General features: G+C 41.8%; 1 protein-coding gene across 1 annotated transcript in view; it reads left to right on the forward strand.

The window, feature by feature from the left end:
• The first annotated feature begins 6,965 nt into the window (after positions 1-6,965).
• Positions 6,966-17,652, forward strand: part of TWIST2 (twist family bHLH transcription factor 2) — a 45,760-nt gene continuing 35,073 nt past the window's right edge. Inside the window, exon 1 of the mRNA XM_075001443.1 lies at positions 6,966-7,673. Coding sequence (XP_074857544.1) covers positions 7,153-7,635 — 483 coding nt within the window. The 5' untranslated portion in view covers positions 6,966-7,152 and the 3' untranslated portion in view covers positions 7,636-7,673. The remainder of the gene's footprint in view (positions 7,674-17,652) is intronic.

The following is a 17,652-nucleotide window of genomic DNA, read 5'->3' on the forward strand; positions in this document are numbered from 1 at the left end:
TGAATTCTGTACAGTCCATTTCCAGTCGAAAACTTCTATGGCCAGGGTCTGCAGACCCCAGTTTAAATTGCCAAAGGGGTTTGCACCTCCACTTAAATTTTTTAGGGGTGTGCAAATGAAAAAAATATTGAAACCCAATGCAGTAAAATGTGCATTCACAAGGAACAACCTGCATTAGCAGGTACATGGACTGGGTGATCTAATACATCTTTTCCACGTTTAATTTCTGTGATTCTCTTGTAATAATTATTTCTCAGATTTACCTTCCAGAGTCTTTGCACCCAAGGCTGGGACAACTAAAAGCAGCAATCAAGCCAGACAGACTCAACAGCTGCAGAGACTTGGCAGGGAAAACACCTGTCCTCCCTCTGGTACATCAATTTGCCATCCTGAACTTGACTGCATTACCACCAGTACACTCAACACAGCTTGTGATAGTCTCTTTTTGCTTCAGCCTTGATGTAAGATTTATTTACATGTACTAGCTTTGGGCTCTGAGGGTGTATTTTGCCAGAGTAGAAAGGAAAAGCAGGAGCCTCAGTATGGCAGAAAGAGAAATTCCAATGGAAAACTCTGAAGTTAGCAAATCAGTTTTCTGTGAATGCTCACGTGTGAGAATTGTCCTATTACTGGAGCACTGTCTACCCTACCCATTGCCTGCTATTGTGCATGACACACGGACATTTTGTCTTGGACTTTAAACTGTTTAGGGCAGGGACCTTGCTTTGATAGGTGTTTGCACAATGCCTAGTCCGAGGGAAGCCTTTAGGTACAAACGAAATTCAAATAATAATGAAATCAATAAGTTAAGACCACTGAGCATGCCAGTGTCTGAAAGTAAAAGAGTGGAAAAGTCACAAAAAAGTACTGTATTGGGGTTAGCAGTTCTTAAGCAAGCAATGGAGACCTGTCACTTCTCTCTGCAGTTCTCCCCAAGTCAAGGATACCAACTCAATACAGCACCTGGCCATCAGAGAGCAACTGAGCACCTGTGGTAGATGCGGTTTGTTCCCCAAGTGCCGTTCCCAGCACATCTATAAAATGCACAGGAGCTCGCATGCAAATGAGCACACCCAGCATGTTGTGCATCTAGTGTTGCTCCAATTTCATACTCTTCCAAAGCGAGACAGGATTTTGGTCTGTGGGTGGTCACAGTAGTAACATTAAACACGTGCATTGGTGGCAGGATTGAGGCCTTAGTCTCTTGCTGAGGCAAAAGGAAGGAGAACTGGCAGTGCAAGGCATAAAAAAAGACCTTTGTATGGGGAGTATGAGACAATAAGTTGTATATTTTAAAAACCCCTCAGTGAACAGCCACTGAGGCTGCAAACTGTTCAACAGCAAAGATGCCACTTGGCAGAGAATGTTCTAGCTGTGGTGGAGAGGTACTACCACCACATTTAAGGTTACACTCCTCTTTTTGCTTAAGCAGCAACATTAGACTTTCAGCAAAACTGCCCAGTTTTAGACCACTGGTGATGTTTCATAACTTGCTCTCATTGTGACTTAAACACTAGCAATACTTTACCATGATGCTTTACATTTACAAGGCATTTTCAGGAGCAGAGCTGCAAGGGTAGATCGTTATCAAGTGACCCAGTTACATACCCTCCCAGTTACTCTTCACTCCCATGGACATATCGTCCACTTTCCACCATGCCTGTATCTCACATGGCAAATGCTCCACCACCACCAAAGGTGCCAGATCCAACAATCTTTGTAACTGCAGAAACAAACATCTATCAATGTCCCATGCAATCATATCCCAATTGTATCTCTGCCGTCCACTCCACCTCACTAGATACAACCAAGTGGCTCGCCACCCTCAAAGACAGAATACCTTATATATACACATACCTTATTAAGAGGGATCAGATTATATTTCACCAGTACCAGGGGACCAGTTGACTGAATATTCAGTCTGTTCTAAGGGAAGGTACTCCACGTAGTTAGCTCTGGCACTAGGCACAGCAATGAGATTCTATGGCTGTATAGTGTGTGCATATACAGTCGGTCTTTACAGTGTTTCTGATCAGAACAGTATCTTTACACTCTTGGTAGTTACCATATAGCCTTGTTACACCATAAATGAAGGGTGTCATGAAAATAAAGTGCTTCAAAAGGAAATTATGTTGATAATGTGTGCTGTGCTGGTCCAAGCTTTTTAAAACAATATCCATTTAGGGCCAGATCCTGCCTGTGTTTTTAAGGCAAACAGGCCTTTGCCTGAATAAGACAAGTGGGGTTTATATTACTTTCGCGCCTTGAGGCGCCAAGCGAGACACTGGCTCCATTGTGTTAGGGACGCATCGCAAACGCACATAGCGAGAAATCCCCTGCTCTGAAGACCTCACACAGCAGGCATGCAGCAGGGCCAGAGAACAGAAATCAATCTCTCGATGCCCAGCCCAGCACCCTAGCCACTAAACAACGCTGCCTCTCAAGTCTGGCACCTGGTATAAAAACACAATCATCCGCTTCCACTGTCTGCCGTTCCTCTTTATTCCTGACAATCAGCAGTACCTTGGCACCAAGCAGTTCATTTCCATCTGAGATTAGATATTACTCTGCACCATGAAAGATGCCATAACACAGCCATCTAGCAGCAGGTGATGCAAGGAGACAGGAGAAAGTGGATTATAAACATCTACCCACTTGCCACCCCGCCACACCCCACTGTTCTGGGAGGCCAGCGAGCAAGATCACCTCTCCTCTCAGTTTTGTAGACTCCAGCCATTGTCCAAGGTGGCCACAGTCGTCCTCTCACACCTGTGCATTATTCCAAACCACAGTCACCCTTTCCTCTCTGACCAGCCCTTGTGGGACCTTCAGTGGCGCATCTGTGTACTCAACCACCACGTTTGGTCTGTAGAATCTAACCACACGAGTGACACAATTTAATTGGCTTTAGTGACCAATCCTGTACATCAGCAATAGCTCCACTGAGGTTATGTCACTGAGTATCTGGCATAAGCCAGAGAAGAACCAGGTCCAGTCATTGCTAATCAGTTTGCTCTGATCTAATCTTGTTCTTTGAGGTTAGAAAAAGGGACTTTTCCTTGGAATTTTAACTGCTGGCTTCCCTGGGCCACTCTGGGGTGATTTCCAAGTACAAAAAGAAACAGAATAATAATTCACAAACACTGAGAATAAGATTTCCAAACTCTCTATCTACAAAATGAACACAATTTATGGGAGTGTTACTGTTTTCTGTAATGCTTGTAACTCCATTGACTTTGTAGATTTAGCAGTTTAATGACCTGAAGTGACCATTATGACCATTCCTCCATTTTAGCGGGTAACTTGTGACTGAACTAGAACATACATTTTACACAAGCTTCCCTGGAGTTCCAGGATCACTGTGTTGCCATTGAAAGTAGCTATAAATGAGCACAAGAAAATTCATCACCAGTTACTTCCCAATGCATGTTCCATTTGTCCTTAATGAAGGGCAGAATTCTCCTCCTTCCCACAGATCTGCACAGTGTTAAGAGTCACCCTGCTGCTCTGCTACATGTATAGCTCTCCCATGGAATTTAGCAAGTGAGGCCAGATTTTCAAAAGAACTCAGCACAGGCGGATGGATGGGGTGCTGAGCTCTTATGAAAATCTGACCCAAGCTGCAGATGCTACATCTTTTGAGCCAGGCCCCTGAACTCTTTTGCAAACCTGGCCTGCAGTAGGAGACATCCCTCACTTTCGACTCCACAGGGTGTTCAGCTGGATTAAAACTCTATTTGCTAACTGCCTTGGCTCTCAGACTTCTGTGCTGCACCTGAAAACCTTTCCTTCGGAAAACAAACACAGGCTTTCCCTGGGGAAGTCTTTCCACTATAAACATTACCCACCACTAGACAAGTAAGTTCCAGGCATTCCTCCGCCCAGCAAAGAGTGCTCTCCAATCAAACCAGACGTTATTTTTCCATTAATAAGTGTTGATGCTCATTGGAAAATTCTGCAAAGAAATTTGTTCAGAAACAATTCTGATACAATTTTCCTAGTGTTTTTTCTCTCTCTCTTTTTTTTTAAATAAAGTTATTGCTACATGATCTTTGCTGCTCAGGAATTTATCTGTTCCTGCAATTTATTCTGACTCCAATTGAAGTCACAGGGCCAAACCCTGTTCTCATTTTACTTAGGATTATCTCCCATGAACCAGACAGCAATCATCCAGATTTATGCTGCCAGCATGGGCCCTTACTCATCCCTTTGAGGCATCATAAACATGGGGCAACTACTGTCCTTGTGAAGGCACAAACCTGGATTCAGGGTTTCAAGGGAGGAGGAAATTGGTGGAACAGATATCCATGCTCCAGTTTCCATGGCAATGCCATGGGTATTAATGACAGCAGTGGGCCACAGGGCAAAATGCCAACCTGCAAACTAGCCAGCACTGTCTCTCCAGGGAGCACTCTGCAGGGTTTTCCACAAGGCATTGCCTGCTTCTCCGGTGAGCCATCATTCAGCCTGTGAGGGGTTTGCCTTTGAAAGTCTGTCATGTCATCTCTTGCTTGCTCTTGAAGTCTTCTCTACACCCTGTCTCCATGGCCCACAACCCAGCCCCAGTGGTCTCTGCTTCCACCGTTACCTCTCTCTGTCCCCTATTCCTACCTCATCTCCCCTGTACTTAAGTCCCTTCAACCTGGCCCTGTCACCCCTCACCCGCGAGCACCCTTGACTGAAACTAGGTCCCCACATTCCCTGCCTCTTCCTGGTGCTAAAATCATCCTCTTAAGCAGCCCCTTTGTCACCCAGCCTCTGCCTCAGCTCCCTCCTCCATCCCTCTCTGCCCCACCCCGCCAGCTTCTCCTGCTATTTTCTCCCACAGCCTCTGGTCCCCTCTCCAATGTCAGCTCCCTCTGCCCTCCACTCCATCCTTTGCCCCCATGCTCCCTCCTCCATCCACTCTCCAGCCTTTGCCCCCCTCAGCTTCTCCTGCCATTTCCAACCAGTCTGTGTCCACTGTGCCAGGGAGGAGCAGGGAGGCTGCTCCTGGACTGCTTTGGTACAGCTCTGGCAGCTGGGGCCTACGCTGCTGAACCCCCACAGCCACCCCATTCCTGGTGGGTATGGGAGGAGCCAAGCAGCTGGCACCCTGGCACTGGGCACTTCCCCCTGCACTCCCAGGAGCCACAAGCCCAGTGGTGACAAATGTGCTTTGTCCCCCAGCCCAAAGGGGAAACCTGAGTCCCTGGGTTTTCCCATACCCTACAAGTACCTGGGGCCCCATTTTCCCACTGTCCCATATAAACAGCCAGCACCTGTTCCCCAGGTCTCTTCGTTATCCCTATTGCTGACCCAGTACTCCACTGCTCTTTGCACCCCCTAGATTTACCCCCATGCTGCACCCAAGGATCCCCCATTGCTCTTCTGCATCTTCCTATACGCCACATTTTCAGTCCTCAGCTAACCCTGCACCCAAAGATGGATGTGCAGCTTTTGCTTCTCTAGGTGGAGTTTCTGGGTACGGTACCAGGAAAGATGAAGGGAAACAAAATTTGTTTCCAGTCCTTCAAGCCACACTATTACTTTACTTAGAGCTCTATAACGCCACCTGACAGAAATCCTTTAGTCCAAGCTCTGCATTTTAAAATACATCCCCTTTCAGTGGTATTTCTGTTACAAACAGGAGGGGTCTCCCTAAGCCAGGTGTGAGGGAGGGCAGTGCTAATGAAATCTGCGCCCCTCCTGTTAACAAACTGTTTGCATGTTATTTTAAAAAATCTAATAGGATATCGATACACCCGTGTAAAACACACCAACCACACCTTCAGAACATTCACTGCTTCTTTCTGTTTTCAGTACTTTGGCTCCACATTGTGCTATATATTATAGCTGGCAAAGATGTATTTAGCACTTCTTGGTTCTGTAAAAATAATAGCTACTGCCAGTGTCACTTTTTTATTTAAAAAAAAGAGGAACTGGTACTCAGCTGGCTCCCTGCCTCCCCTTGCCCCACCCCCAGCTGGGGCTGCCAAGATGCCTTTACTCAGTATCGGCAAGTGCCGGCACAAAAAAAGCACTGACTGCTACTAATAATAATCCTGCTCATTTTAGATTGCTGTGCCGTAAATTGCAGAAGTTGCTCTCATTTTGCTTTAAAGTAAACTCACTGACTTTCATTCTCTCTTGATTACAGTTGATACTTTGGGACTTAGCTCAGGATTTCTTCCCATCAAACCAGCCCATATGGGTAAGCTACTTCCTTAAGCTATTACGAAAGAAGTGGCTGAATGAGTGTCCAAAAAGCTGGAAAAAAATGAGGTGGTCTATGTATTAGAAGAAAGCAGAGAAGCTATTAAATTGAGTAGAGGGGTGTAAACCTTACTAGCAAGAGTGTCATTACTTTCTGCGTTCAAACAGCTAGACTGGGAGAGGTAAGGCGGTGTCTGTCTTATCTCTCCCTCATTACGTCTGAGATCAGAGCGTTGACACAGTATTTAAGCAGAGCCCATTTGCAAGATTCAGTCCAGGTCCCAATAAAATGCTTGCATCATATTCTCTTGCAGAACCTCTAACCTTGCAATGCAGCCTGAAGTTGTGTGTTTCAGGTTGAAAATAAGCAGTGACTTTATCCTAATGCATATATAAGGGGGCTGAGCTGGATTCTTTAATGACACAGCATTGTACGCCTGTTCAGAGCCCAGGCACTTTGCAAAGCTTATGAACAAAATAAGCCACAGTGAATTAGCAAGTGAGGGCTTCCCGCAGCTGCAAACATGTATCGAAAGGGGGAAAGCAGAGCAGTGGTTGCAAACGGTCTTTTATTGGAGGTGCATTCCCAAGATTTTAGTTAAGTGTAACATAAAACTGTGAAAGTTTAGCAGGAAAGAAAGTTTTCCTCCCACTAGTCTGGCTATCCAATCAGATGGGAGCCCTGCACCTCCCTCACTTCTGACAACTATTTAGCAACCGAGCCCAGCTAAAGTTTCCAAAAAGTTAGAATAACTTCCTCTCTCCAAGACCTCAGTTTTTGCACAACCCCGTCCTTGAAATAAGAGCCCTTCAAGCAACCTGGAAAACGTTGGGTCAGCAAAAAACTCCCAGTTTTTCCAAAGGGTCTGTCTCAGGAATTTAAAACCCATTTAAGAGACACACACGCTGCATCAGGAGGGGGGAAAGGTCCCTTCCCCTCCCCTTCTTGCAGAAAGAATGGAAGAAAGTTCCAGTTCTCCTGTTTCCCCTGTGGATAGCTTGGGGACCAGTGAAGAGGAGCTGGAAAGGCAGCCAAAGCGATTCGGCAGGAAGAGGAGATACAGTAAGAAATCCAGTGAAGATGGCAGCCCCAACCCAGGCAAGAGGGGGAAAAAGTCCAGCCCCAGCTCTCAATCTTACGAAGAACTCCAAAGCCAGAGGATCTTGGCCAATGTCAGAGAGCGGCAGAGGACTCAGTCCCTCAATGAAGCCTTCGCAGCCCTGAGGAAGATCATCCCTACGTTGCCCTCTGACAAACTCAGTAAAATCCAGACTCTCAAACTGGCAGCCAGGTACATAGACTTCCTCTACCAGGTCTTACAGAGTGATGAGATGGACAATAAGATGACAAGCTGCAGCTATGTGGCCCATGAGCGGCTCAGTTATGCCTTCTCAGTGTGGAGGATGGAAGGTGCTTGGTCCATGTCTGCCTCCCACTAGCCAGCACCTGGGCAAAAGCAAATACAACTGCCAAAGGGGTAGGTACCTGGTTCTTTCTTTTTACTTCTAACTGCGTCTTGCTGAATTCTGTCAGAGAATGGTGAGGCTTCATGTCACCCTTGCTGTAAGGTAGACATTAAGCTTGTTTTAAATGAGGAGCCCAAAATGTTACAGCTCCTTAGAAAAAGCCAGCAGCAGTCCAGGAATAAAGCAGAAAGGATTCACACAATAATCTAGACAGAGCTAAAAACGTTTATCTTCATCACAATATCAGCGATTCTCTTGCATAGGGCACAAACATCTAGAGTAAAGATCAATATTACATTAGTTCTCCCTGCCACTCACTCCACTACTAACGTAAGAGAAACTTCTAGTAAGTAAAACATTTTATATGCTCAGATTTAAAATCAATATGCATACATACAGCTGCTATCTTTTACAAGGTTTGCTACCAAGCAGGGAGCTGTAACATTGAATGCTGAAGGGTGTGAAAATTGCAAGAGTACTTTTCTTGGAGAAGAATTTCAAAAGCAAGAAAAAAAAGACAACTAGACAAACACACTGACACCAGGATCTAACACAGCTGCTTGTTGGATTGGTTTGTGTCTGTGCTCTAAAAGAATCAGCATGAAGAAAAGAGGCTTCAAGTGTTTTTACAATTCTGCTGTTTTGGGAAGGACGATTAGCTGATCCTGTGAGGAATAGTTTCTGCTCTGATCTTTGTCACATTTTTGTATAATCAGCAGACGTTCTATACTTGTTTGTCTGTGCTATGCCCATTTCCTCTCCTTGCTTTACAAATAAAGGCAAAGAAAGATAGAACAAATTCCTTGTCAATTTCATATTTGATTAGTTTCCCTTCCCTTGAAGGCCAGTAAAGGTAACACTGGTGACAAATTCTTACAAACTTGAACATAGTTTCTTATTTACTCTGAGGACTGGACTTGTCCTCATCAGTTTATTACCAGAAACACACTTCCATTTATCTTCTCTTTTTAATTATGTAGAGGTTGTCTCTTGGGTCAGCAGGGGAGTAGGAGACAGAAGGCAGAGAGATGTGCTTAGACAAAACCCCTAAATTATTCTAAATGATGTTCTAAGTTTATGTTAAGAAAGACAGACCTCAGAGTTCATATATATATTCCTATTGTTTGCACGCCTGGTAGAAAATACCCAAAGATAAAACATACAACAAAAGTCAGAAAATATTTATTAATAAACACGGAAATGAAACTAAGGAGACACTCACGTTTTGTAGTATAACATGCAGCAGTGTAAATGAAATTGGCTAATTATCCTGATGACATCAACTCCTATAAAAAAATGAAAGCAAGCTCAGGTTGGTCCATTAGCCAGATTTTTTATATAAATTCATATTTGTTTTATCGATAAATAGGACACGCACAAGAAACTTGATCCAACTGGCAAGATTTAATCTGAAACAGGCACTATTACTGTAAAACAGCAGAGTATAACGTAATTTAAAATACTTTAGACAGCTTTTTAAAAAAATTCATCATTCACTTGTACTTGAAATACTTTGTATTTTAATGTCTTTCAACAGAGCTTCTGTCATCAAAGACCTAGAAAGAAGTTAGTTTCTTTATTCTAAAAAGTATATCCATTTCACACCAACAGGCAATTTATATCTTTAAAGTTAACTACTTTTATTAACGTGGCCAGGAAAAAGACAGGTTTGCCCTGATACATTTATGGCTTTGCTGTAGCTTCAGCTGTAAACAGCAGAACAAAGTAGCTTTTTCAAACAAATTCTAAGATTTGTTTTTATCAAATACATAGCCTTTTCTCCCATTAATTATGGTTTTTAAAAGGTTAAGGCAAATATATGATGGGGGGGAAAAGACCTTCTTTATGGGAATTTTCTGTTATCTTTGTCAAAAACAGATGTAAAATGTCCCAAACACATATTTCTTTAGGAGTTCAGATAGGCTGAATACTAAACCTCTATAGCAGAACAATGCATTTATTCTGTTGTTTCCTAAATTATGTGCTGTCATTAGTCAATTCATTTTAATCTGTTATCTCTGTATATCCTTCCTTGTGCATGCTACAGTGCATTAGGGACAGATAACAGCATTTCATCTTTTTTCTTTAAACACAAAACAAAATATTTCCAGTGCAGTGTCAACAGAATTAGAGTTAAGATTAGCTTGATGAAAAAGATACTGTATATGAATGCTAAGAGATAGTGAATTTCAGGATGTCATTAACAACAATGAAATAGGTAAATCTAGAGTTGAAAATTAATTGTACCCCAATAAAGAGTTTTGAAAAATATTTTTAAGCGTATATAGTACATATTCATCTGTTTCACGTGGAACCGGTATACAATCTCTTTCCCATAACTTGACCTCCTAGTAAATGTTGGAAGTTGTCTATTTGTTTCTTATTTATTTTTCCTTTCATGACTTAACAATTATGTCCTCTTCTATTAAAATCCCCCCAAAATTTTGCATTTTTAAAAAGGTGGTAGACCTGTTGAAAATGTTTTTACCAAATAGCAATTCGGCAAGCATCTGGGTTGTATCATTTTATTCCGTCCATCAAAAGCTGCATGCACCTCAAGAAATATAGTAAAATGTGCACGCGTGGCTTATCCTTTTAGCCTGGACCCCTGTATGCATTCATCCATCAGAGGAAACTGATGCACAGAAAGAAAAACAGGAAATGGCTAAACAGAATTGGACGATGTCACAGAATGAAGGATCAGCCCCTTGCTATTAATTACCCACATTTCTTTGCTTTAGCATTGGTTTAGAAAAGAAACAGGTAGGAAAGTCTCTCTCTTTTAAGCAGCTATAGAGCCGGTTTGCAGAAAAATTAGAGGCTCATTTAATTAGAAAAATCAGAGTCCTGGGTCCTGGGGAAATGCCACTTGGCATTTGTGAATGCCAGTAGGAGGGTGACTGTTACTGACTTATCCAGCAATCAGAGGTTTTCCTGTTCTCTTCTACATAATTAAAGTAAACATAGTCCTGTAATTTCAAGTCAATTAGCCACACCTTTTCATTTCAATTAGCATATCAAGCTATAGGATGTTTAAACAAACATACAAATTCAGGCAATATACTCCATCTATTTAGAACTATGCACCTGCCTACCTCACCTGATCCTATTCAATTATTTTTGTGAAAGCTGGAATGTGTAAGACATTCCAAACAGTTAAATTTCAGAAAAAAAATAATGGTCGATTAACGGTTTGGGTAAGAAGCACAGAAATATAGTACCTAACCAGAGGTATTGGTATGACGAGAATTAAAGTCAGACCTAAAGCAGTGTAACCTTGCAACACCATTCAAGTATCAATCATGGCCTACTTCTACACCAACATGTTAGTAAACCCTGTTTTTGATCATCGCTTTTTATGTTTGAGCTATCGATAAGGGCTGTGATGGGATTTTATTTTTATAAAAGGCGGTATACATTATATAAATTGATCCTTATATTAGAAAAGCATTTGCCAACTGTGTTAATTTTGAAAGACTATTTTAGTAAATGGGCATATTTTATCACCTACTTGTGATTGTTCCTTAAGATTTCAGTATGATTTTAGGAGTTTCTTCAATGGAAAAAGTGAATTGGTTAGTTGGCATCTCTATTTTACTTTGTCTTTTAAAAAACACGATTTCTTATGGAACGCACTCAAAGAATAAAGTTGGTTTAACTGTTATTAACTGGTTGTATCATGATACTTTAACTAAATTGTTTTTTTTCAAAAGCCCAATTTTTTAAAGGCACCACTAAAAATGTAAACTTACTTATTTGACAGGAAAGTTTTTAAAGTTGGTATTTACATTAATAGGTTTAGTTTCTACATACTAGTGAATTTAAAAGCCCTGCAAAATGCATTCTAGATGGTCTGTTTACGTTCGTGTCTTTTCTTGGGAAAGAATAAATCTGCTACACAATTTCAACCAACGCATAGCACTCAACCTGCCAAAGCTAATGTGAGACAAAGCACCCAAATAAAGGGCAAACACACAAAAAAATACTGACGCAAGCATGAAATGGCATAGGAAGCCAATGTACTATTATACAATCTTACCCTCATTATGGATATATATATATATATATATATATATATATATATATATATATATATATATATATATATATATTAGATACACGCATTCACACCTTCATGAAAAATCATTTTCTGTCGCCCATATTTCATGCTTCAGAATTCCTAATGTAAATTTTTGATCATATGAAGTTAGAAAATATCAAGCCTGAATATGATAGATACACATTTTGGACTGAAATTGAAGGACAGTTTAGAAGAGTGACAAACGTTTTGTTATTCAACCCACTGAAGTCAATTCTGCTTCTAAAGTCCTGTTATGAAGGGGACATAAAGGAGGATCATTAAGGAAAACTGTAAACGTATAAATTTTAGCTATATTGACCTAATTGGTGGCCATCTGCTCTGAATAGCTTCAGTTTAGAGAAAACAGATTTTGATTTGTGAAGAATACGTGTGCATACTTCAGCAAGGAATTGCGTATCGGCCTCATATCCTTTTTGTGTATCTCCCTTCTTTTAGCTTTTGTTAAACTTATTCAATATATCTATCGAGAGAGAACAATGGATGAAAGAGCAAAACATGCTTGCTGGCTGCTGCACCATCTGTTATTGCAATAGAGCAAGGATAGAGCCTCTAAACGGTGGCTGAAATCTTTTTTTGGTGACATATTGTGTCGCTTTTCTTTTAGCAATAAAGTTACATTTTTAGCTGTAGTTCTGCCAGGCATTTCCACGTGTTTTTGAAATCTCAAGTTTGTATGTCTCTGTTCAAGCAGAATGACTATTCAGATGAGTCAGGGAACAGGTCAGAAAGCTCTGCGGAACTCCGGAGTACACCCAGAGCAATGTTCAACAATTAAGTTGCCTTTTGGGGAAAAGAGTTTCTTTTGTAGCTTTCAGAGTATGTACCAACTAAAGGCAGAACTCAGTTTAATCCTAAATAATCAGCTGCTAGGAAGAAAACCCCAGAATAGCGGGCCAGATTCTTGGCTGGTGTAAATCGACACAACTGGTAAACGCCAGATGAGGATGTAGCTGAATGTCTCAATGGATTACTCAAAGTGACTGGAATGCATTCCTTGCCAACACTTATGATTTATTTCTTAAGGAAATTTAGAAATGAGGAATAATGGGATGTTCTCCAGCTGATGATCATCATCATCGTCTTTAATTACTATAACACTAGATTCAAGTAGTAAAAGTTCACCCAAAACCCCTCAAGACGGTCCAACAATTGGATTTACAGCTGAAGGTGATGACCACTCAGCAGCGAAAACTAATATTGATAAATAATGAATTAACTCAGCCAACCAGTAATTCACAGCGGCAAAACTGCCTCAAGATTCCTATACCCCCACATGCCTACCCTCAACTTTCCCCCCTACAAACTCTGTCAACCAAATTGGATAAAACGTTGACCATCAAATCAAACTGATCAGATGGTATCTTTGAAAGCTTTACCATATAAATCAGGGAGCCAGACTGAGGCAGCTGAATTTTATGACTCTTCACTGCATTAGATGCCAATGGGGCTTTTTCATTTTCACGGTGAAATTTTCTCGGCTGTTCATTTTATTCTGCAGATGGTCCTGATCCTGCAACCAGGCTTCAATTAGGTTCCACAGAGAAATCTCTGAGCAGTTATAGCAGTGGGACGGGAGACGCCTCCATTTGCAACACAGTCACTCAGCTTTCAGGCATCAGTTTATCTTCTGCATTGCACTGAACCCTGGACTTCATCTGGATTTGTGGGGAGCTTGGCTTGAATACTGCAAGGTAGAGACCATGCTGAGCCTTCTGCTTAGAAGGAAAATGTATGTGTCAGACTGTGCTCTTTATTACACACACAGAGTCTGGCAGGTATCAGTTGGCTTGCATGGATTTGAGAGAATAACCCTTTAGCCACGATCTCCTTGTGTGGGAAGGAACGATGATGGCTCTTCAACATACATCTCTCCTCCTTTATATTACAACAGGGTTTTCTTTTCAAACCACTTGAACTTCCATGCAAGTCACCATCTTAGAGAGTTTGCTAACTCCAAAATTTTGCCTTGAAAATAACGCCTATTCCTGATTACACAGAGACCGGGTAAAGCCGGATCAAGCCTTTGACTTGAGTGAGTTTGCGGCCGGGTAAGGGAGGCCAGAGCCGAAAAGAAGTGGTGTTATTTTTCTTATGTAGCAATGGATTCAAGAACGCATATGGTGCCTCCCAAACCAGAGCCATAATCCCCAAATGTGGGTTTTTGGCAATACCGCAGCGCAAATTATGAAAAACAACAACAATATTGCTGTTAAGTGTTACTTACAAATATACACCTCGGATTTCAAAGGGCTTCAAGAAACTATAGGCCTAAGTATCTCTGACTTTCTTTTAGAACTCGGAGCCTATGTTTTTAAACATTGGAGATACACTTCCGAGCGCAAACACCTTTTCCTTTCATAATTTTCATCTAGTCCAGTAAAGAGGCCAGACTGTATCTATTATAATGCTGTTGCAAATCAACTCCCAAATGGACAATGTATGTTTTTCAACACAGCAAAGTCATGGTATGTTTCTTCCTTTCGCACAGCATTCAGATCTTGCTCAGTAAAGCTTACTGGATAGAAAGAACTTGTGTTATTTGTAGAAAAGACACTAGCTCAAAACAAGTTGCAATAAGCACAGACCCTGTTATGTAGTCTGACAGTCTGTGGAAAGGAATGGGCAACAGGTAGTTTGACTACAGTTCTGTTGCTCTGAAAAGAAAAAGTTACTGGAGTTCTTCCTTTAGGGGAGTTATTTGGTAAAGATGAAAACACAAGGCTATGACTTAGAGTTGCATTCCTGCTTCTACAGGGGCTCTTCTGCATGTTCTCTTCCTTTTGTAAGTTCCAATGTCAGGATCACCCTGGCATCCAACCTGTTGAACTCAACAAGTTATGTCAAGGCAGCAGCTATGCAAATTTTGGTTCTGCAGAGCATGTAGAAATGATCAGAAAACAAGAGGAAAGTTTGCCTCTACTGCATACCTACCGCTAGAAATGAGTGACAATCCCACTCATGTTCTTCTCTTCTCTCTGCCTTTAAACTGAAGTTTGGAAAAGCAAAGGCTGAGGGGAGATAACTGCTGGTTCAGTTTGATTTATGTTTTCTGGACTAAGTTCAGTGAGCCTGTGCAAGCATTAATTGAATTCTGAATAAGATAGTTTTGTCTTGATAACCACTCCCTCTGAGAAAAAATAGTTCAGTGTTTCCTTAAGAGATACAAGGCATGCCAAACACACGCTCTAAAATGGAAAATTAAGTTTCTGATCAATCTGATCACCAAAATTCTGCAGTCGTTCTTTTGCTTTGCACTGTTTCAAAATCAGATGTTTGTGCTCAAAATGCGAACCAACCAAACTTCACAGCCGGGACAGACAGAGGGATCAAGTCTTTAGCAGCATCTCTGTTACAATTCAGGGGGCCACTCCTGGAAAATTCTGGAGAGCGAGGGAATTTCATTTAGAGAAATGGCAATTAGGAGACATTTCACGCTGCCACTAGGGTTCTCTTCACCCACATACACACCCCACCATCTTCCTGCCCTAACAGGGTGCCAATGGAAAGTTACTGCATATTTCTTTTTACACACATCAGACATCACAAAGATCCACAGCTGGCAAGCTAATCCCTGGGGCGGGATCACTGTTCCCCATGCAGAGCCATGCTGACATCAGCTGGGCTCTTCCTACAAGCACTAGCCAGCAGGATTCGAACCAAAACGTACCCAAACATTCCCAAACTGTACTAGATGGTGGGCCAGTCATTCAACACACACACACACACACACACACACACACACACACAATTTTTCCGAGTTGATCTTCAGAGCTCTGCAAATCATAGACATATCATCTCTCGCAAGGACTCTAACAGCCTCTGGGCTAAAAATGCAACGCCAGGTTCAGCAAAGTAATTTGTCTCTCCCTTTCACACCTACCTCTTTCAACCCCCTCATCTCCACCCCTCCCAAGAGTGACTTTTATTCAAGGTATAAATGGCAGCTAGTAAATGTATCACTATAGTACGGAACACAAAACTAATTGCCACACTGAAGGAATAAAAGAGAAGAACTATAATAGTTTTAGAAACATCTCTCATCAAGTTAGAAAATACCATGACTCATTAAAAATGAAAGAATGGCCTTAGCAGACTCCTGAGATAGCCTTAAGGAAAACCTTTTCCACTCTGCAGCTGTATATATAGTACTGCAAACACAAGCTTTCCTAGGGGCATGTAGATAATATGTAACATCCCTATCCTTTCTACCAACTTTCAGCAATCATGTACTAAGTCAGTAATGGCCCTGTTTCCGATGTGCCTGCTGTTTGTGTGCCAACTGAAAAGAAGCAACACTGCCTTTTGAATCTGTATAACAACTTGATTAACTGTATTGTGGCATGTACAGCGTAGCAATTGTTTAGATCCTTTCATAATCGGTGCTGTAGAAGAACTTCCACTAGATATGCTAGTAAGTATACCCATGGCTTGCCCCGTGAAACAAAACTGTTTGCCTTTTAAAAAACAAAAACATACCCTGCCTGTAGGACAAAGGTTTTTTCTGCCTCTCATTTGTAATACTAGTGATATTACCTGGTGGTCATACACGTTGGTTTGCGAGAGCATAAACGTATCCACAGCTACCAATTGTGATGTCATATAATGAGTTTTAGGGACAGAATAAGCTCTTAAAACAAAAATCTTCTTCTGATAAAAATGGCCCTCAAAATAATAAGGAAAAGAACTACAAGAAAATAGAATGATTGCTAAACAGACTACTTCCTAAACTCAGTTTTGTTCAAAGCTCACCATAAGGCACCAACTAGTCTTTAAGATCTCTAAATATTAAGAGCCACGTTCTGTCATTCTTCCTAAAAACTGGGGTGCTGGAACAATTTTTATAGTGGGGCGGGGTGCTGAGAGTTGTTGAACCAAACTGGAATCTCTGTATATAATGGATACCACTTTCTGCAGCGCCCCCACACCTATAGCTGCAGTACCTATGCTGAAAATTTCATCCTCCAGTAGCGTGACTACAAGTGGAGTCACTCAGGGTACAAGACACAACCCAACACGCATAAAAAGAGGCACATATCAGGCTGCAATAATGCACCAGATTCATGATGCTGTGAAGATCAGCACCCGGAATGCTGTTAATGGATCCCAGCTTCTCTTCTAGAACATTTATTCTGTTTTAAATGCAATACCCTAATTCAAATCATGCAATAATTACATCAGGGTTGAATCACAACAGCAAATTATGTCTCCAGGGACTCTGGTGCCCTTCAGGATCCCTTGTACTGGACTGGTAATGAAACTACTGGCAGAGGAAGTGGCAGTTTTGGTAATGAACCCTGAACACGGGTATGAACCAGAAAGAGAAATTTCGTTTCAGAAGCTAGTGCCCCTCTACTAATACGGTGGGGCCAGATTCCTAGAAGGGTTTACAAGCCTAATGGGGAAGAGAGGCAGCTGGTGAGAATGTCAACAGCACCTCAATTAGTCAGTCAAATAACACCTGTTGAGAGCCATAGCAATTAGGCACCTAACTTGCCTATGCATTTTTAAAAATTCTCATAGGTGCAGAAATACCTTCTAATATCCAGCTGCTAAACATTTTGCTGCTGGCTCTCTGTGTCATATGCAACACGCCGTTGAGAGCCCAGTGAAACACTGGGCCAGAATAGGAAAAGCATCCCAATTCAGTGCAGGCACTCACATACTGGTTACACCGGAGCACATGCTTACATGTTCTCCCGAATCAGGGCCATTATCACCACCTGATATTTATACTGCAGCAGGTCAGACAGCTCTGCTGAAATGATTTTCTCGAATAAATGCTGCCGTATGAAGAGAGACTCTGATTTGATCAGGCATGCCAGGAACAGGACTGGGGGAATCAGACTCACTTTTGTATGGTGGGGCTCCAGTCAGAGACCACATCCCCA

The sequence above is a fragment of the Carettochelys insculpta genome, chromosome 8 (assembly GCF_033958435.1).
Source record: "Carettochelys insculpta isolate YL-2023 chromosome 8, ASM3395843v1, whole genome shotgun sequence".
Taxonomy (NCBI): Eukaryota; Metazoa; Chordata; order Testudines; family Carettochelyidae; genus Carettochelys; species Carettochelys insculpta.